This window comes from Mustela nivalis, assembly GCF_964662115.1.
Source record: "Mustela nivalis genome assembly, chromosome: 1".
NCBI classification, from domain to species: domain Eukaryota; kingdom Metazoa; phylum Chordata; class Mammalia; order Carnivora; family Mustelidae; genus Mustela; species Mustela nivalis.
Window position 1 is genome coordinate 26554402 of NC_139020.1, and position 22667 is coordinate 26577068.

The 22667-nt window shown below is 35.6% G+C and overlaps 1 protein-coding gene across 3 annotated transcripts in view; it reads right to left on the minus strand.

Annotated features, from left to right (window-relative positions):
* LOC309843691 (uncharacterized protein) overlaps window positions 1-22667 on the minus strand; it is a 560969-nt gene that overhangs the window by 304373 nt on the left and 233929 nt on the right. For all 3 annotated transcript variants that reach the window (XR_014300283.1, XM_082689341.1, XM_082689342.1), the window contains one exon: window positions 15700-15748. Coding sequence is in view for 2 of the 3 variants with exons in the window: in XM_082689341.1 (XP_082545467.1) it covers window positions 15700-15748 (49 nt within the window). In the remaining variant the exon portion in view is untranslated. The remainder of the gene's footprint in view (window positions 1-15699; window positions 15749-22667) is intronic.

The window sequence follows — 22667 nt, forward strand, 5'->3', positions numbered from 1 at the left end:
ACCAAACATACAAAAAACAAAAAACAAAAAAAACAAAAAAAAACCCCACCATCTTTTCACAGTCTCTACCCTATTTTGCTAATGATTCTAGTTATCCATGATCAAAATCCTTGTCTTTGACTATTTGTTTCATGCTCACAGTTTGAAGAATCAAAGTGGTTAAATTCAGACCTCAGATTCACCAGAGAGGGAAGCTGGATTTGACCCATTGTCTTACCTTTTAAGGCTTGCATAAACTGGGATATATTATCCCAATTGTCTAAACGTTTACCACAAACAATGAAACTAAGAATAATTGACATTTGTAGAGTTAGTTCAAAGTACCTTATGTCTATTAATACATTAAGCCTTCACAACTCCATGGGGTAGATCTTATCATTCTTTCTTTCCTATAGATGTGAAAACTGAAACACAGAGAGTTAAATAAGTTTCCAAAAGCCACAAAAGTAAGTGGCTGGGATGCTCTCCCAGACATTGTGGCTCCAAGACTGTAACCACCATACACACTGTCTTCCTGATAATAATAGCTTATCTCATAGTATTGCTGTGAGGATAAAATTGAATGGAGTCTACAAAATACTTGTCAATATCAGTTGCTATTATCACTGTAAATTTCTAGATCGCCAAAGTCAGAAGTAACCTTTCCACTTTATGAATTCCTACAGCACTTACCCTTGGATCACATGGCTTATATACTGCCTTGCACTACATCACTTCACAATTATGTCTTCTTACACCATATAGATTGTAAAAGTGCTTGAAGCTCGAGATAGCATATAAAATTATCACATGCTCAGTAACTATGAAAAGAATTAATGGATGTGAAGGACTTTTACAATTTGTTATTATAACCAGTATCTATTCCACAGTCTCTTAGATCCTAGACCTTGGCTGTCCTCCAGTTTATAGACGGATGGACTGCTCACTTCGGGAATTTGTAAGACCTTTGCCTGAGCCCATCCTCCCTCTATCGAAGTACTTCCCAGTTCCTGTTCACTCGCTTCTGAAGCAGGCTTATTCCTGTATTCTACGTGCTGTATGTACCTCAGCATGGTCTCAGCTCAGTCTCAGCTCCCCAGCATGCCCAATCTCTCCTTACTGGCTCCAGAATGTGCTCAAGGACCTAGAGCTTAAACACAGATGTTAGGCTCAGAGGTTACACTCCCAATCACCTAGACTACAAAGAACATGTGTGGATTGACCAGGAAAACACTGACTTGGAATGTACTTTCCAATCCTTGCCAAATAGTCTGTGAAAATCAATAGGGAGGGGAGACATTCTTAAGTGTTAATTATGCTGCTTATTAATACATAATATTCAAAATTCTCAAAAACTATAGACATAAAAAGATATCTCCGGTATAGGTTAAAAATGCTAGTTATGAAAGAATGCATACGACATGGGCCAACCGATGTTTACAAAGATGTATATGCACAGAGAAAAAGGTATGAAATTTTGTATACCAAAATGAGCATGATTGACAGAAATTATGAATCATTTCTCTATTTCTTGTCCTGCTGCATCTTCTATTTTTTTACCATAAACATTTACCATTCATACAACAAATACAACATTTAACAATCTATCAAGCAACAACGTTTTCATTAATTCTTGCTATTGTTTCCATTGCCATAAAATTAGCAAACTATCTAGCAGCATTTTACATCAGAAATCTGAAGCAACAAATTTTGCTATACTTTTTTTCTTTTCTTTCCCTTTAGGATCTTACCTAACATCCATTTTCCAGGCAGTTTTTAATTGTTTTTTTTCTTCCTGGTATCAGCTACACGGATCACTGATAATTTATAAGCTACTTTAAATGTATTCTACATTTCAAGGACATTTTTCCTGAATCTTTAACTATACATCTTTCTTAGCCAATTTTGCTGGTCCCTTGAGTTGTTGCTTAAAACAAGATTTGCTGTCCACATACAAGTTTTTCATACCATCTATTCAGAAGACAGAGTACTCTCAAAGCTGGATAAGTCATTTGGGTTTTACATAGGTCCTTTTAAAGAACAAATTTGCCTTTTCCTTTGGAGGAATAATAAAGTTTACGTGTCATGTAGCAATTAATAAATCAATATGACATGCCTTCCATATGTCCATACCAAAAAACATGTCTAACCCTATAAAAAAGTATGAAAACAAAATACATAAATTTTTAGACAATAAATGTGGTCTTTAAACCACTGCTTACCAGCATACTGTATTAACACAGCAATCCAGTTATACAATGTTCCTACCTAAAACCAAACAGGTCTGTCTTCTAAAGTGAAGTAATACTGATGACCAGAGTTTCAGCCCAGAGCACTGATCATCCACAAATAATTTTGGATGAGCTGTGAGAGTAAAAATCTGTCTGCACCTCCATAAAGCAAAACCTCAGTGAATAGAACCAAAAAAAAAAAAAAAAAAAAAAAAAAATCCAGAATAAGCAAGCAGGCAATGAGTATACCGCACAGACAGCTTTGTGTGAGGAAAAATATATATGCATACGAAAAACATTTTAAATGAGATATTCAAAACTGTGTAAATACCATTATGTCTCTTGTGGCGGCATTGTAAGAGGTTTGCAATTCAACTCTTGCTATCAGCTTCAGAACTGACTCTTTCTGATTTAGGGCTAAAAATGATTCTATCTAAATATTTGCAGAAATTTCGAGTTTCTGCCCCTTAGGATTGCCGTAATGGAAGCTGCTCCAGAGAAGTATGACATTCCATTGATTGGAGCACCTGTGTCCAATAGGTTCTACCTAAAGAAACTTCTGTACAATACGCAGCAGGGAATGAGGAAGAGGTTAGACTTGGAATTAGAAGTCCTGATGTTCAGTCTTCGCTGTGTGACTTTGTAACCTTATGACTTTGCCAGTCACAGCTCTGCTTTATTTTGGGAATGTGTTTTTTTTAAATATGTGTTTATTTATTTGAGAGATAAAGAGCAAGCAAGCAAGCATGGGGGGGAGGGGCAGAGAGAGAGAGAGAGAGAATCTTAAGCAGGCCCCACACCCACTGTGGACCTGGACGCAGGGCTTGATTTTACCACCTTGAGATAATGACCTGAGCCAATATTGAGAGCCAGAACGTTAACCAGCTGAGCCACCCAGGTGCCCTTATTTGGGAATTTTTTAAATAATGTTTTGGAGGGGTTGATACGATGGTCAAGTGAAGATACATACAAAATCGTGCAGGAGGCTGAAAAGGCCATAAGGAAATATTTGGTGATATTGTTATTAACTCTCTCTCTCTGATAACAGGTATGGAGTGTGAAGGGTGGGAGAGAAACTTCTGGCTTTTATATTTGTGTTTAATCTCTTATAGCATTTATGTATCTTGGCCCTGAAGCTCATTTTTGTGACTCTGTATTTCATATATTTTTAGAACAGAGTTGAGTTGAATTTTTTACTTGCATCAAATTTATATCTCTGTTTCTTAAAAGCTCAGACAGAAACAATTACAATAGCAGAAAAAAATGATAAACACTCATCATTCAGAACTTACTATGTGTCTGGGATGATGGTGGGAACTTTTAATTCCCCTGTAATTCCTCACAATAACCAGATTTATAAACAGGAAACTGAGATATACTGAGGGCTAATTAATGTTGCCCAAGGGGATTCAGGTAAGTGTTTTCCTGCCTTACTTTCTACATTCTTTGGGTGTGATCGTATTCACTCTTACTCTTTATCATATCAGACTGGTGTTGAACTTTGCAGGTAAAAGCACCAAATCACTTTTTGTTTTGTTTTGTTTTTTTTTCTTTATATATCTTAACGTGTGGCAAACACAAATTCAAACTCAAATTGAGAAGTCCAGGTATGAGAATAGATAGATAATTTTTTTGATGAATTGCATGGTTTCCAAAATACACTTTATGCTGTATTATATCTGGGGGTTCATCATTTTTATAATTTTTAATGTTCTCAAATATAACATCATACAATTTATCATTGTAGCCATTTTAAGTGTACAGGTTTGTGACATTAAGCACATTTACACTGTTGTGCACCCATCACTACTATACCCAGAACGCTTTCATCATCCCAAACTGAAAATCTGTACCCATTGAATAATAACTCCTCATCTCCCCCCTCCCTGAGCCCAGGGTAACCACTGTTCTATTTTCTGTCTTTATTATTTGACTATTCCAGTTACCTCATACAACATCTATTCTTGAATGTCTGGTTTATTTCACTCGGCATAATGTCTTCAAGGTTCATCCCTGCTCTAGCATGTATCAACATTTCATTCCTGTCATTCCTGTCTAAGGCTGAATAATATTCCAGCATTTGTATATACCACATTTTGCTTTTCCATTCATTCATTCATCACCATACATCTGAGGGGCTTTCACCACAAAAATGGCTCTCACAAAGACTGCTGCAATCAGCTTAGGTAAGTAACTAACTACCTGTTCCAGCTCCTGTTTTCAGTTCTTACTCATGCATCCAGAATGTTAGCCTTCTTTTGACACAAAAGATCACATTATTATATCTTTGGGGACTAGAATTCAGTAATTCCTTGATTCTTTTATATAATATCAGCTTGAATTTCATAAGGCAATAAATACAGTTTAACAATTTAACTGCTTTCTGCTGCCCATGCTGAATAATTACATTTTTCTTGTGATTTAGAACATTTCTTGTGATTTAGAACATTAAACTTTAAACTACATGGTAATAAAAATTACTTTTCTTATAAAACTAGTTTAAAACTCATCTTTTATATACATGAAATGGTTGGAAAAATTTCAAATTCTTGAATTTTAGAGAAAGAATTTTCATAGTTAAAATGTGTTATTTCTTGCTTAATAGCATGTATAAATACTCATTAACATTAATTTAAGCTAATCATATCTAACCCTGACTCTAATCCATAATTTAAAAATATCAATTTTTATAATTCTTTATATACTTCTCTGCAGTTTACCAATAATACTTTATAAAAGCAAAAATAAGTATACTTCCGACAAAGCTTAAAACCTTAGGTTCAAAATTAAGAGATTCTTATTCATATAAGGAAAGGTAGTAACTTTACTCAAAAGAAAACAGAAATGATTTCATCCAAGTGGATTAAAGTTATCATCCTTTCATCCAATTATAATGCTAAAATTTTATTTATTGGAGCAAAACTATAAAAACATGAATCATTTCACATATTTTTATAATTCAGCATACAACTAAGGAATGTAGCATAGCTTATAAAATCATGTAAAAACATAGCATAAGAAAGACAGGACAGAAAATTCAACTACAGACAACATGATTTGCTTTAATAACTTAGACAATTATTTTTATGGCCTCTTTTCCCCACAACCGGCTTGTAACAGTATTAAATCTATCTAGAATCGATGCCTTTTTATGTCCTCACTCTTCATATGTGCTGCTGTGTGATATGGAATTGGTGCTGAATAAAAAATACATTTCCCAGATAAATAAACTATGGCACACCCAGACAGTGGAATATTACTCAACACTAAAGAAGAAATGCGCTATTAAGCCATAAAAAGACATGGAGGAAACTTAAATGTATATGACTCTGAAAGAAGCCAATCTGAAAAGGCTATATATATACTGTATGACTCCAGCTGAATGACATTTGGGAAGCGGCACAACTCTGGCAATAGCAGTAAGACCAGGGGTCTGAAAAGGCAAAGCACAGAGAATTTTTAGGGCAATGAAACTATTCCGTATGATACTCTAATGGTGCATTCATGTAATTATACATTTGTCCACATTCACAGAACATGGGGCGCCTGGGTGGCTCAGTCATTTAAGCCTCTGCCTTCGGTTCAGGTCATGATCCTGGGGCCCTGGGATCGAGCCCCACATCGGGCTCTCTGCTCAGCGGGAAGCCTGCTTCTCCCTCTCCCTCTCGCCTGCTTGTGTTCCTTCTCTTGCTTGGTCTCTCTCTGTTCAAATGAATGAATAAAATCTTTAAAAAAAAAAAAAAAAAGCAAATTTACAGAACCTAGTCAAGTGTAAGCCCTAACGTAGACTGTGGATTTGGGTTTAAAATGATGTGTCAGTGCAGGTTCCTCAGCTGTAACAAATGTACCTCTCTGGTGGGACTATGAGGCGTCTGTGGGGTGGGGTGGGGTGGGGGTGGGGATAGGAGGCATGTGGGAAATCTCCATACCTTCCTTTCAGTTTTTTTCTGCAACTAAAACTGCACTAAAAAATAAATTCATTCTGCTTCCATTCCAGACTTGGTTCCAGGTAATAGAAAAAGGTGAAAGTAAATAATCCCAATATTTCTTTATTGAGGGTATTTCTTTCTATTCCCCACACCTAAAGAGATTTCTTTACAGAGTAATCCACAAATTTCTTATTTGTTCTATCCTTCCATGAAACCCCAAGGTAACACCCTTCACAGATTTATATTAAGCTTTTTAATGGAAGTTTCAAAATTCTCTCCTCTTTGAACAAAATTTTCTACAGTGTGATTATAGTCATATGTGCATAAATTTACTTGGTGACACTTACTGGTCATACTAACGTGTATTGGCCACTACCTCTGAACATTATGCTGCATAATTTAAACATTTAGCTTTAACTACCTAAAATTTTAGAAGTTTGCTTTTAACCTATAGGAAGGGAATTTCCTATGGCTCATTATGAGATTTTTTTTTTTTTAGCTCATTTATTCCTCATGAAAACCATGGAATGCTGGCACGACTGCTATTTTATTTTACAGATTATGAAATTGAGGCTTAGAGACATGAACTGTGTATCTTGCCCGGAGGTTACATACACAGTAAGCAACAAAGCTAAGAAATGAGTGTAGCAATCTGACTCAGGAGGCCATTGGAAGAAATCCTTTGCTGCGCTATAGCAAGATGGTATATAGTGAAGTATATTTTGTGGGCGTTTTTCTTCATTTCTGAACTCCTTCCCTAGGATCATCTACTCAGAGGACATCACCACACAAATGAGAACCTCATCACAAACAGCAACCCAAAGGTCACCTGCGAGCTTTTAGAAGTGCCAAATCTCGGGCATCCTAATACTGAGTCTTCACCTGCATTGTAATGAGATTTCCAGGTGACTCCTATGTCCCTTGAAGTTTGAGAAGAACTGACCTAAGGGATCTTAATTTTTTAAGACAACGAGAGGAAGCAAAACCCTTAATTCTACAGTCTGATGGTATAAATAAATAAATAAATAAAGTGTACAAGTAATACAAATGTTCTGTAACCCACTATGTCCAGTGGAAAATAACATTTTTATATGTAATTTGGTTCTACACGAAATGAATCTTACAAACACGTGCATCCCCTCTACCTTTTTTTCTCCCCACAAATCTCTTTAACTTATTCAGGGACTAGATATCTCTTATATTCCAATATCCACAAGAGTGTGTCTTTGTTTGCTGTTTCACTTCCTGTAATACAAGCAAAAGGTGGCCTTCCCTTTACTCCTAGAGCAGGAGGGCTTTGGATAGAATCCTTGACATGGTGACACGGAATATTTTCCCCCACTAGATGGCAGTAACAGCAATTTAATAATGCATTTTATGAAGCAATTGCCAGCTTGCCACATACAGACAATGACTCTTTGTGAGGCTTTCATGAATTGCTGGTTTTAATATAGGGAGCAAGGACTTAGTGACAAATTAGAGAACACTTTTCTCTATTGATGTCTATGTTTAAATTTCATTTTGCTTGCTTTCCAAAATTAAAAGCAGTCTTGTTTGCCCATCTCTTACCCTCAGCTATAAGAATCAGCTATTAAGAATAATTTTCACTTGTAAGAGTTTGAAAAAAACACAAGTGGTTGCTAAAATAAGATACTTTGTTAACGTAACTGTCAATAAATTATTTCATTATTCCAGTTTGTGAAGAGATTTTTTCAATGTCTTCTCTATCAAAGACCGTGCATGTATGATTCTAAGGGCAGAAATTCAAGATTTTCATGAGAAATCACATAAAATGATATTTTATTAACTTTTTCTAATATATTTTTAGAGATCACCACATATAAATACTATATACTATAGAAGTTAAGCATTAGCAGCGAGGAGAAACTGGTTTTATAGCAAACAAATATCCGGATTTTATAAATGCAATTCTATTGACACTCTATTGAGTGTTTAAATATGACTTCTTGCATGCAGAATGTTTTCACATAAATATTTAAATATTTCTTAGAGAAAGGAAGAAGTGTATTAATCAAATATAAGTTCCTTTGGGGATATAATTAAGCAACTTCATTGTAATCTTGATGGTTCCAAGGAGTAGAAAAACAATATACTTTACTATTGATCAGGCTTGTCTTGTAATGATCTATGTTAAAACTGTAAAAGCCTTAGCCCAGTGCTTCTCATACTAACTATGGTGAAGAGCCAGACTATATATTTTTTTTCCCAAATAATGATGAACTAATACTTCCAAATTCACAATAACAATAAATAACTAGAAAAATTAAATTAAAAAAAACTAACTTAAGTGGGTACGAGAAGAATCAATGAAACAAGATGGGATTGGGAGGGAGACAAACCATAAGTGACTCTTAATCTCACAAAAGAAACTGAGGGTTGCTGGGGGAAGGGGGTTTGGGAGAAGGGGGTGGGATTATGGACATTGGGGAGGGTATGTGCTTGGGTGAGTGCTGTGAAGTGTGTAAACCTGGTGATTCACAGACCTGTACCCCTGGGGATAAAAATATATGTTTATAAAAAATAAAAAATTAATATAAAAAAAAAACTAACAACCCCATTTTATAGAATCAACAGATACAAAATAACTCTGCTAACGTTTTATAAAAATTGGTAAATGCTTACTCTTAATTTTTATACTTCGGTTTTCTAATTGGTATCATAGCATTCTCAGAAGGATCTGGCCAGCCCAGCACACTCCATGTAATCCTGCTCTAGACTGCCTCCTCGCAAGTGAGCTCCCTCTACTGGGAGTTTAGTAAGATTTTTAAGTAACCAAATGTAGAAAAAACCAAGACTAGTCGGAATTTACCATTGAAAATTTCTAGGGAGGGGGCCCATTTGAAGACCAATCTGGGTGTCTTGTTTCGTTCGACAAAGGTAGACTATTTTATTTTTCTTTTCATATTTGGTTCCTTGGGTCTGGCGGCATACTACAGTAATTTTGCATTGAGGTACTAGGTCATAGGAAGAATACTTCTATGTCACCACTGGATTTACGTGCAGCCCGAGATGGGGTCTCACAATCTGATAATCCCTGACACAGGTAGATTCTTTCCTCCCTGGGGTTCACTAGAGCCGTCACCTAACCCAACCCCTCTCCAACCCCCGACTCTTGTCCTTTTTTCCCTCCCATATTCTCTTCCAGGGCCAGATCTAGACATTAAACAACACCAAGTTCTACGATGAGCAAGAAAAGCAGAACCCTTGTTTCTGCCTGCATGATGTGACAGCTTCTAGAAGTCGGCTGAACTGTGTACACTCCTTTGGTAGCAGGATGAAAGGCCAACAGCTCTCTATGGCAACATCTTTCAGAAGGCACTTTTGTGCTAGGCTGATGGCAAATGGGCTTGAATGCATGTTTTTATTTGTGAGGTTTCAGTTCTGCCGGGACATTGTCATATTAGCTTTCTAAAGACTGGTAATTTAATTTTAAGATCATTCCACAAAGATTTATGAAAGCATATCTATATCAATATTGATACATACAGTTTGGAGGTGCTTGGTGTATGTGAAATTAACTTTCGTGACATAGGTTTTACATTTAAAATCCAAAATGAGTTTGGTGTCAGCTTTTATTAATCCATATATGTCAGCTAAGACTAGACTGAATTTCAGCATTAGAAGAGTTCAAAGTTGTCCTTAGATATGTAAATTCATTTATCATTAAATTGGAAATGTTTACTAAAAGACAAGCAGTCATGAGGTGAGAGTCTTCCAAAATGTTACTAATACCTTTTATGATTTTAAACACTTTATTCTTCTACTTTAGTATACAAAATATGGGCTATGTTGAAATTATCCAGTTCATTTACACACAAGACTGATGAAATTTCCAAGGTATATAAATTGGGTTGTCCAACCTAGATCTGAAAACTGGGACATTTTGTGTATACTATTTCTTCATTCACTTAATAGTCTGCTTTTGTTTATTTTGTTACTACATTAAACATGTATGTTATAAATATCAATCAGTATTTGAAACTCAACTTAAAATTAGCACTATTTGTCATTCTGTCATGCTACAAAGAAAACAACAGTCCCTTCCCGCTCAAAAAACACAAAATACACACACACTCTAAAAATAAAAAAACCCACTGATTTGTGTACCAAATAAGCCCTGTGTTATAGAGCAGTCCTCAGGAAACTAAAGAAGGAGTAAGTTGAAAAACAACTTACAATAGAACAGTTTTCAATAATATGCCCCTCTCTCTGTACCAGGGCATGGATTTCAGAGAGCGCGGTTACTGTGATGCATGGTTGTGTAGACATATGTACCATTCTTAGCAACGGAGACTGAAGCACTGAAAAAAATTACATTTTAAAAATGTAAATAGAGGGGCACCTAGGTGGCTCAGTGGGTTAAACCTCTCCCTTCAGCTCAGGTCATGATCTCAGCATCCTGGGATGAGCCCTGCATAAGGCTCTCTGCTAGGCAGGGAGCCTGCTTCCCTGCCTCTCTGCCTACTTGTGATCTCTCTCTCTGTCAAATAAATAAATAAAATATTTTTAAAAACGTAAATAGAAATGTAAAAGTAGGTTTATTTTAGCTGTTAGTTTTCTTTAAATTAGGTTATAACTTATGCCACAACTTGAGAATGAATAAAGCAGTGGAATTTACACATATTTTTCTTAAATGATTCTATGTAGTATTGCACACCCCCAAATCCTTAATGGTTGATTTTAGCAAGGGAAGAGGGTCATATTTGTAAAAGCATTTGAGGGGACCATCATTCTTCCTAAGGGCATCACTTTTCTTTACGTCTTTTGATAATGTTAATGATGATGATGATAATGATGACAAAGAGGATGAAGATAGTATTTACAGGAAACTCACTATGTGCCTGTATTGTTTGAAAGATCCTACACACAGACTATTCTGTTGTGAAGATTAAATAGATTATAAATCAAACATCATATATTCAAATCATTCTACTGAAAAGCACTTACAGGAGGGGCATCTGGGTGGCTCAGTCAGTTGAGTGTCTGCCTCTGTCTCAGGTCATGATCCCAAGATTATGATTCCAGGATCCTGGGATTAAGCCACATGTCAGGCTCCCCATACAGCGGGGAGCCTACTTCTCCCTTTCCTTCCTGCTCATGCTCTCTCTTGCTATCTCTATTGCCATCTCTGTCTCTCTCGCTTTCTTAAATAAATAAAATCTTGTAACAAAGGTAAATAAGGGCACCTATTGGATACAAGTCCAGTCTTCTGAAGTACTACTGTAAGTATTTTAAGTACTGTAAGTATTGTAAGTGCTGTAAGTATTGTATTGTAAGTACTGTATATATTGTAAGTATTGTATTGTACTGTAAGTATTGTTAAGTATTCAACTGATCTTCCACTTTTCTCTCAGGCTGTTCTTTACACAACAAAGTGAACTCTTAAAACTCAAAATCAGTTGGTATCTTGGATCAATAGCCTGTGATGGATGCCTTCCCATTTGACTTAGAAAAAAAAAAAAGTCTAATATTTTGAACATGGCCAAGAAGAGCTTATATGACCTCGCCCCACCCTATTGGCCACTTCAGTATTACCAATATGCCAGGTACCCTCTCCTTGGAAACTCAACTCGGGTTCTTCACCTTGCCAGGATATGCCTTCCTAGATATTAGTGCAGAGCAAGTCACTTCTCAGATGATACTAACTCAGAAAAGCCTTTCCCAAACTAAGATAGATGATACTCTTCCCCTAATTGACCACTTGATTTTATTTTACTCCACACTATTCATCACTATCAAAAATAGTATGACATTTTTTATTTATTTGGTTGTCGGTTAATGTCCACCTTTCCTCTCCCTCATCACCACCACAAGAATATAAAAGCCTCACTTGTCAGGACTTGTGTTCACTATGTACATAGTGAACGCAGCAAATGTTTAATAGATAGTGATAGATATTGAGTAATTCTTGAATTGGATCATTGAATCTTTCCTGTCAATTTTCTCTGCATGCATTAAGTAGGCTAAAACTGCCTGATCCCCAATGTTAACTCCCAATGTAGGCTCAATGCTAAAAATACATACCCTCACACAGAGACTTCAAACTAGTGAACTTGAAAACCTTTTTAAAAACAATGGGCAGAAGATATGAACAGACACTACTCCAAAGAAGACATACAAATGGCTAAAAGACACATGAAAAAATGTTCATCATCATTAGCCATCAGGGAGATTCAAATCAAAACTACATTGAGATACCACCTTACACCAGTTAGAATGGCCAAAAGGAACAAAATAGTAAACAACAAGTTTTGGAGAAGATGTAGAGAAAAGGGAACACTCTTACACTGTTGGTGGGCATGCAAGATGGTACAACCACTTTGGAAAACAGTGTGGAGATTCCTTAAGAAATTAAAAGTAGAGCTTCCCTATGGCCCTGTGATTGCACAACTGGGTATTTACCCCCAAGATACAGAAGTAGTGAAAAGAAGAGCCACCTGTACCCCAATGTTCATAACAAGAATGGCCACAGTTGCCAAACTGTGGAAAGAACCAACATGCCCTTCAACAGACGAATGGATAAAGAAGGTATGGTCCATATATACAATGGAGTATTATGCCTCCATCAAAAAGGATGAATACTCAACTTTTATATCAACATGTATGGCACTGGAAGAGATTATGAGATTATGCTGAGTGAAATAAGTCAAGCAGAGAAAGTCAATTGTATGTTTTCACTTACTTGCAGAGCATGAGAAATAACATGGAGGACATTGGGAGATGGAGAGGAGAAGTGAGATGTGGGAATCAGAGGGGGAGACAAACTATGAGAGATTGTGGACTCTGAGAAACAAACCGAGGATTTTGGAGGGAAGGGGGATGAGGGTTGGGTGAGGTCAGTGGTGGGTATTAAGGAGGGCATGTATTGCATGGAGCACTGGGTGTGGTGCATGAACAATGAATTTTGGAACACTGAAAAAAATAAAATTAAATTAAAATTAAAAAAAAAAAAAAAGAAGACATTTGCAGTACATAAAGGTGGGAAAGATTAGTGACCAGATTATATAATGAGGTTTAAAACTAATTATTTTAAAAATCCATTTTTAAAAAAATGGTGAAAGATGCAATTTAGACAGATGGAAATCTGTATGCTTAGTAAAGATAGAAAAGAAGTACTTAGCTGAATAGAAATAGGAAAATTAAGGCCATGATGGGGTTCATTCTCAGGCACAACAGATTGGAAATTTTTTAAAAGTTCGGTAATACTGAGTATCAGTGATGATGTGGGCTAAAGAGAATTTTCATAATTGTTTCATTAAAAGTGGAAGCTGGTACAAAAAACAAAAAATAAAAAATAAGAAAATAAAAGCATGATCTAGCTTTGTCATACTGTTGTGTTAAAGTATACATTTCATAAAATAAAAAGATTGTACAGTCAAAAGTCAGATGCACCTATCAGTATGGAAGATATATCAGTATAATATATAGAATATATAAATATATAATAGATATATCAGTATATATGTAATATATTTAAATAATGAATATTACATTATAACATTTTATATAATATATATGTATAGCTTTCTGATGACCAATACCATTGTAAACAAATTGCTTAATATTGTCATTAATGAATGTTATTTACCCTCAAATATGATTGTACTATGTTTATTTTCCTCAAATTATGTTCATTTGTAAAAGTCTATGGCTTAATTTATGTTTGCTCTTTTCATGCTGCCTAATCTTAAAAGAGAATCCTGAATACTTTCACCACTAAAGATAGTAAAACAACAAATCCATCCTCTAATTCATTCCTTTCTACTGAAACACAATTTTATAATGTGATTCTTTTTTCATCAAACGCAGTGTCGGAAGAATGCAACCATTACCTTGTAACAAAGCAGCATGTGTTCTACTGTAAGGATCAGATATTGTTGGGGATGGATGATCATACACCACAGATAGAGGAGTACAAGAACTCATGTTTACTGAATTATTATCCACTTCATAAATCTTGATATCTGTTCTAACATAGGACTCAGAGTCCTTTTCATGACTATCAGAGCTGGAATGAAAATATGCTTGAGATGTGCCATTCATGGCAATGTGGGTACTTTCTAATTTATGGCTGTAATAGACAAAGGACAGTGAACAACCAGATTTTTATTTTCTTTAATTAAAAGTTAGCGTGGCAAAGTATGGCATACTGTGCATATTAACCTGAAGGGATAGCTATAAAAAACAAACTGAAGAGTTATGCTCTTGGTATTTGGTTTATAAAAACAAACATCAAAAGCAAAAATACCTCTTCCTGACAAAAGAGATGTAAAAATATGCATCTGTGCTTTCTGAGGTGGGAGAAACTCAAGTGAGTGAGGTAGAGCGGTGCCTGGTGTACCTGGACATGGTCTACCTCAGGGAAGGGGATGGACACCAGGAGGAGGAAAAGGTTAGGAACTTTCTCTTTATAGGAGTCTGTTGTGAGTTTTACAACATATTGCTTTTATAAATGACATATCAATATAATTATATATATTTAAATGTTTGTATATACTTATATAATTTACTTATATGTGCTTACATAATTTATTTAAATATATTACATATTATTATATACTCATATGGTATATTATTACATAGTTCTAAAACCTGTAATGATATATTACTATCTAACCACTTGATCTCTATGTATGTATGTATTTGTGGGTTGCACACACACACATACGTATTTTTAAATTCACCAGTTGTTTTGAATTTGACATTGTTTTTCTGTGTTTTATGACCGAGGCTTTGTTAAGTGCATTTTTGGGTAGAAATCTTATAAACAGAAAAGTCTATTTTCATGCCAGAAGAGGAAGTAAATCTGCTACATTAAAACAATACTTTATTAAAGTGTTGGTTAATAATTTAGCCAGAGCAGATATTTTAAATTATTCTAATGAAAAATGACCAAAGGTAAAATATTCTTCCAGTCTGCTGTGTAGGATGTATGTCCATTTCAGAAGAAAACATGCGGATGATCAAAATAGTTTATTATAAATATGAAATGTAGTAAGATTCATGGTTTGAAAGAGCAATGGCAATATTTAAATATGAAATGTTAGTGTATGATGTTGGATCATCTAACTCTAGTAAGGAAAGAAGGCTTCTTATCATACCTATCTCATTTGGTGTAATAAGTAGATGTTCTGACTGACAAAAGTTTAAATCCAACATAAACATTAATTATTTGCAGCACAGCAGAAGACATTATTGTTGCTCTAAAAACAGTTAAGTTCATAAGCCTTTGCTCCAAAAGGAAAGATTGTTTCAGAGGGGTAAAAAGGATATTGAATTAGAAGGGAAATACTTTGTTGACTTTTCTCAAAAATAGGACTGGACTACAGCCTGCCAAATCCAAAAATTATTGACTAGCAGAGTTTAGTTAAAAATATTTTGGCTTCATATAAAAATATATTTTGAGGTCTAGGGGTTTTTGCACACATTCTATGGCTGACACTACTGTACAAAATTAGAAGGGAAAAATTGCCAAATACGCTGTCATACATTTTAGTACAACATTAAAATGATAAGTCTTTCAAATGATTAAGACTTACTGTTTTGTCTGCGTCATCTCTTTACAGGGCCATTGTAATCCTCGATAGCCTGAAAGGAAAAGAAATGAATCAAGACGTGGTCATCATTAAAAATTTCCATACTTTGCTAAGAGTAGAACTTTAATGTTCTTACAAAAAGAAAAAGATAAGTAGTGAGGTAATAGATGTATTAATTAACTCTGGGGAGAATCCTTCTATACTCGGTATGTATGTCGAATCACCACAATGTACACTTTAAATCTCTCACAATTTCATACGTAGTTATACTTCAATAAAGCTGAAATATAAAGAAAGTCCTGAACTAACACACATCCAAAATGTTCATTTTACATTTATTCAAAGAGAGATCTTAAAATAAAGCATCCTCATTAAGATGAGAAGTCTAAAGAATTTACATATTTCACTATAAATTCTGTCAGCTGGAACCACTTTTCCTATAATAAAAATAGTCATTCTCTTGGGACCCCTAAAAAATATTGCACCATAATAGGATCATTAATATCAATAAATTACTTTGCTTGGAATAATCAATCCAACTCACTGTATGTGTGCTTTCTAAGTTTGGAAATATATGACTTCCAAAAATAAAAATTCATAGGAATCAAAATTAATAAAAATATTAAAACAGGTCCAGCCAAACTTAAGTTTACATATATTAACTATGAAGGCAAATTGTCCTCCTATTGTTATTGTTATTTTTTATAAAATATCATAAATTAACGTTAGAGACAAAAGGTTGTCACATGGGTAAACACATGAAATACCACCAATTAATTTTTAAACATGTGTAAGTTTATAAACATAATTTTTTGAATCATAGGGATTATTAGTAGAATGTTTTTTTAAGTTTTATTTTAAAGTGTTAATATTAAAATACATTATCATAAATTTTATCTACTATCTCTAATTTTAATACTAAAGATACTACTCCAGGTTTTTAAGAAATATTTTTAAATCAGTCTTTTTATATGCTTTACATACAATGAATTTCCTTACCAATCTTATTTGCTGTCAAAAGCATTCAGAAATTAATTTATATATAAAAGTAACTAAGAGAATTTGAAATGAGGTGAGGATTTGAAGAAACATATTGACTGATGAGGTTTTACAAATTATACTCCAACTCTGTGAGAGAGAATCTACAAATATTAACAAAATGATTGATGGGCTGGTCCAGTTTTTCAAACAGCAGAATATTCATGTAGGCTGTAGAAAGAATGTTTTCCTTCATTGACCTAGTTCATTCACAGTTGGCAAAATGTTTGGAAACTAAACCATTGAGGAAGGCTAGTATCCTTTCCAGACCATGAAAATGCAGAAAGAGGACAACAGAATCTAAGTTTCTAACCCAAATTTTCAAGATTTTCATTTTAAGCTGACATAGTCTCTCCCTTTCCCTCCCTCTCTTTCTCTGTGTTTTTTTTTTTAAATTTTTTTGGCTTTAAAAAAAAAACCCTACAGAGTATATAAACAGTTCAACAATATTTTTGTTTGTTTGTTTAAGAAGTACAGCTAGTTATTTATCTATTTAATACTAAAGTGAGTACAGAAATATGGAGAACTTTATGAAGTCCAATGTAAACTATTAAAAATCAAGTACTATTATATTTACATTTGTGAAGTAAAATAATGTACAGCCAGTTTTACGGTTTTTACACTCCTTGTAGAACATAAAGGTAAGTAGACAAAGATCTAAAATTAATTCTGTTAGTGCCTAAAATTTAGTTTAAAATACTCCAGTAGGTACAGTATGAAGTACAACAGTTTACCTGTAACCTACAAACTAGAAAAAACATTAAGATTTGAAGAATTCTAGCCAAGGACTTACTCTCTAGGTTATTTAGGATTTCAAGTTTCTTAATCAATAGTTTGAACTCCAGGGGCAACCATGGCGAATGTTTTGAATTTGCAGATATTGCTCTGTGAAATTATACACGGGATAGGGTGGTTGATAATTTACAAAGGATGTGACACTTTTTCGTTGGTGAGACAAGTGGGCTCCAAGATATGTGATTGGCTAGAAATACAGGGCAATCGTCTCTTCACTCCAGGAACACATGTACAAATCCTAGTAGAAGGCCAAGAGACTAACATCTTTGACACCTGAGATTTGGAATTCTTTAATTTGTCACCCACTCCCCAATTAAGATGGCACCTCCTTTGCCTCGTGCTACAAGATGGCTCGTTGCTCCTGTCACTGAAATACTGCTGTGTTTGCTCAGCAGTGTCCCTTTTTTGCATGTAGCATGCTGAAAAGGACAGAGAACAGAGACTACCCCAGATTATTAGAATGGGCCGTTTGGTGGATTTTATAACTTATTGTTAGTAACAGTTTGTATGTTCACAGAAATTGGTCTGTACCTTATCTGGGATTGTTTGTTTGTTTGTTTGTTTGTTTAACAAACTACCTGGTAGGAAAGTTGTAAGAGAAGAGACATATAGTGTCTACCTATCTTTTATTGTCAAGATGAAAATATGGACAGAAATCCCTGAAAACTGTTGAAAAAAAAAAAAACAAAAACAAATTATCTTCAGTCAGATCACAGTATTCATCTATAGACTGGAAGATAACTCAGGTCCAGTTGTGCTACAATAATAACCAATCTCCATTCTAGTGGCTCAAAATTACAAAGGTGTATTTGTCACTCATGCTAAATGTGTATTTAGATTGGCAGAGAAGCTCTGCTAATCATAGTAACTCAGGTAAATAGAAAAACAGGGTAGCCTCCATCTCAATTACAGAGAAAGACACAGGAAAGGGCAAGGAACACTGGCGATTAAATGTTCTGACCCCAAGTATAATACTTAGTGGCCTCAACTCCTTTACTGGCTCACTTAAATCACAAGAAGACTAAGAAATGCATTGCAATTCTATCATGTGCCCAGAACAGGGGAGAATCAGAAATACTTAGCAAACTTTGTAATTATCAGGGCAATTCGGTGTCTAAAATTGAAACTGAGTTTTTCTGTTTGAAAATATCCTAAAGCTGCAGTATAACCTAAAAAAGAAAAGATGATTAAATTTGACTTTGCTATTGAGTTCCTTAATTAAAGAACAAAATCTTTCTGACTGAAATAAATTCTGTTCTAATAAAAGTAATCTAGAATATGAGTGGGCAGGTTTAACTATGTACATGATATAAACAGTGATTAAAATTTTTTTGCAATGGGAGATTCTTAAAAAGGATAAAAAGACTATACATTGTACTTACATACTATAGCAGGAGTGGCCAAATCTTTATGTGCATGCTGGTAGCAAGGAGTATTTGTTATAATACGGATATTATTGAACCTTGGGCCAATATTATTATTTAATAGAACTAGTATTTAAGTTCAGGATCCTACATTTTAAAATACACCCATTTAATTCTGATGCAGACAGTTCTGGGTCCTGGAGCCAGATTTTGAGAAGTGATGGTTAGAACTAACTGGTTCCAAGAAGCAAAAAGCATAAGCATGGAATTGAATTGGGGGAAGAGTGAGTAGGGCTTTAATCAATGCATGGCATATGAATTTACTTAGTTGCCTAAATTATATTATAAAACAATGAAAGAAGAGAACATCTGACTCAGCAGTCTCAAGATGAAATAGCCATGCATTGTTATTTCTTCTCTGATTTGCATGAGTCTTTTGAATAACGAATATGTGATTAATCTCCATGTAAATTATGAAGCACAGGAGCATACCATTTTCTTTACAGACAATTCCCAAATTGATATTTCTAGTCCAGACTCCTCTCCTGAGTGCCAACTTTTGACATGAAATCTCCATTTGGACAGACCTAAGAGACATCTCAATCTTCACATCTACAAAACCAGATTCTTGACACTTGCCTCCCAAACTGCTCCACCCAAAGCCATTTCCAACTCAATCAGTGACAACTGTTCTTTCAGTTACTCAGGTCAAGAACCAGGAAGCCAAAAAAAAAAAAAAAAAAAAAAAAAAAGAACCAGGAAGCCATCTTTGATGCATCATTTTCTCAACCATTTTCTAATCATTTTCTCAACCATTGTTGGTGCATCATTTTCTCAACCATTTTTCAATCAGTCAGCAAAGCCCCTCAGTGATGTCTTCGGAGATGCCTTCCAGAATTGGACAACTTCTTGTTGTCTCCCGCACTACCACCCTTGTTTAATCGAAGCCACCACCACGTCTCACCTGAACTGTTGTAATAACCTCCTAGTGTTCTCCTCTAAGATGTGCTGATAAATGTTTATTGATAACTTCATTTATAAGTAATATATACTGATAATGCTATGAAAGAAAGAAAAGGAAGGAGAAAAAGAAAACAAAGAAGGGAAAGAAGAAGAGGAGGGTTGAAGGAAGGAAGGAACAAAGGAGAGTAAGCAAAGACAAAATGAAGAAGGGGCAGCGAGAGAGAGAGAAGAAATCTGTGATTGACGGGTTTTTGCAAACTTGCATGGTATAAAGGCTCCCACCATGACTCACTGAAAGTGACATGACTATGTGTCCTACAAGAGATGAGCACAGTGACTTTTGGGGAGCCAGAGGGAATACGTTCTAGAGTGTCACAGGTTCTCCCTTTCACACTTCCCAGTGGATCTTCTTCACCTTAAGGCTTCAAGAGTGACCTGAGTCTGAGGACATCTCTCCTCAGCCCAAAGCCTTCCAGAGACTTGCTGCTTCATTCAGAGTAAAGTCTCAGATCTTAACACAGACTCACTCTGAAGCCTTCACTAGATAGGACCCAGGACCCCTGTGCTCTGTCGTCCCAGCATCTCCTTGTCTTGCCTGGCCCATTGCCCTCCAGGCCCAGGGGCTCTTCCTCTCTTGACCTTAAAAATACCAAGCATGCCCCCACTTTAGGGCTTGTGCACTTTCAGTTCTCTCTGCTCAAAATACTTTTTCCTGAGATATGTCCCTCCCTTACTTCCTTCTGGTCTTCGAATAAACAGCACCTAATCAGGGGCCCCGGCCCTGAATATCTTACATAAATGGCATAAGCATCTTCCCTCTTTAGTCTCTCCGCTTGCTTTATTCTTTATAGCACCTTTTACCACCTGATGTTTATACATCTAGATAGATATTATTATCAATATTTATTACTGCCTGTTTCCTTAAGGGCTCACATATCAGTTCAGTTCCTGTTTTCCTATCTCCAGTTCCAATGGCACTGTCTGTCCCATAAGGAACTAATAAAATTGTATTGACTAAAGAGACATAAGCAAATAAATGAAGAAGGTCATTTTAGTCTTGAAAAGTGCCATAAGGCAAATAAAGGAGGATGCCGAGGGATCCCATGGGGAGCGCAGTAGCCAGTGGGTGGCAGCAATCTCGAGACAGGATATTTAAGCTAAAGTTAGAATGACAGTACAATTAGTCCAGCCCCAGGTGCCCCCAAAGGGAGTTCTTATCATTGGAAAGAACTTTCTACTTTCAAGGTTTATGATTTTCAGATTTATTTACTACTTTATGTCTCACAATGACTGGAAAATAGGCAGAGTTTATTATTATTATTATCATCCCATCATTAAGAAAAAGTGCCTAAGACTCACAGAGATGAATGCCTTCTCTAAGGTCAAGAGACTAGCAAGTCACTGAACAAGGATTACCTAGCAGCCAGGTGTCCTCACAGGGACCATTATACTGTACCCAAGATGCTATGCCACCTTGATTAAAAAAAAAAAAAAAAAAGTTTAAATTCCAATTGACTTGAATTAAAGGTTGACTTTGAATGCATGGCAGAAAGGCCAAGAGTAACATTAACCTTCAACGATTCCTCGTGTGCCCTCTACTGAGGACAGACTCCTGAAGCTGGTATCCAAGGCCATCATTTGTGACTCCAGTGGGAATTTCCACCTTTTCCTCACACATACTTTAAGAAAAATTTTAAAACCTTCTTGCTCTTGCCAGATCACTTGCCCAAGTCACTCACCATGAATGAGAGGAAAACACAGGACTTATTCCACCTACAACTCCCATCCTTTCCTCTGAGAGGAGGATGGAGATGTTCTCTCTTTCTGTCCAGTTTAGCCGTCTTTAAGAAGTTTCCGCAAAGCCCTCAAATCAGCTGTTGTTGTTTTTTTTTTTTTTTTCCACTTTTCAAGCATTACACCAGTAATAGCCTGCCTTGTACTACAGTTACTGGAAAAATTATGAAATACCCCATCCCTTAAATAGAATAAAACTGAGGTGACAAAAGGGACTGCCCTTTCTGTCACTTCTTCAGTTTTATATGCCTTTTGCGGGAAATCTGCCGTATGTTGGGGAGCCGGTGAATATTTGTAGAACTGGATAAAACCGATTTAAAAATGTAGCCTTCAAATTAATGATTTCAACACTCTTGAAGGCAGAAGGAAAGATATGAGAGGTACAGAGCACAGGGTGAAATCCATAGAAGAAATTATATGAGAGAATGAGGAAAAGTAGAAGTGAGTAAAAGCAGTGAATCATATTTTCAAAAACTGGCACAATGCATGGGGCACAGAAGCTTACTCAATAAATACTTGCTGAATGAATGAATGAATGAATGAATAAAAAGAGGGTAAATGAGAACAAAAAAACTATTGAAAGATAACCTTAAAATTGGGTCCATCATTTCAAGCTAAATGGGCAAACACCGACGGAAATTAGGGCATCAGATACAATATTGAAAGGATAAGAGGAAATATCTGTATTACCTCCTCTCATGCCCTTTTGTTAGACAGCATTTTTCTTTTTTTTTAATATTTTATTTATTTATTTGACAGACAGAGATCACAAGTAGGCAGAGAGGCAGGCAGAGAGAAAGGAAGGAAAGCGGGCTCTCGGCTGAGCAGAGAGCCCGATGCGGGGCTCAATCCTAGGATCCTGGGATCATGACCTGAGCCGAAGGCAGAGGCTTTAACCCACTGAGCCACCCAGGCGCCCCTAGAAAGCATTTTTCTAATTAATTTAATTTGAAACACAGAAAAGTTCCATGAAGAGGCAGGAGAAATATGATTCCACCCATTTTATAGATAAAGGAC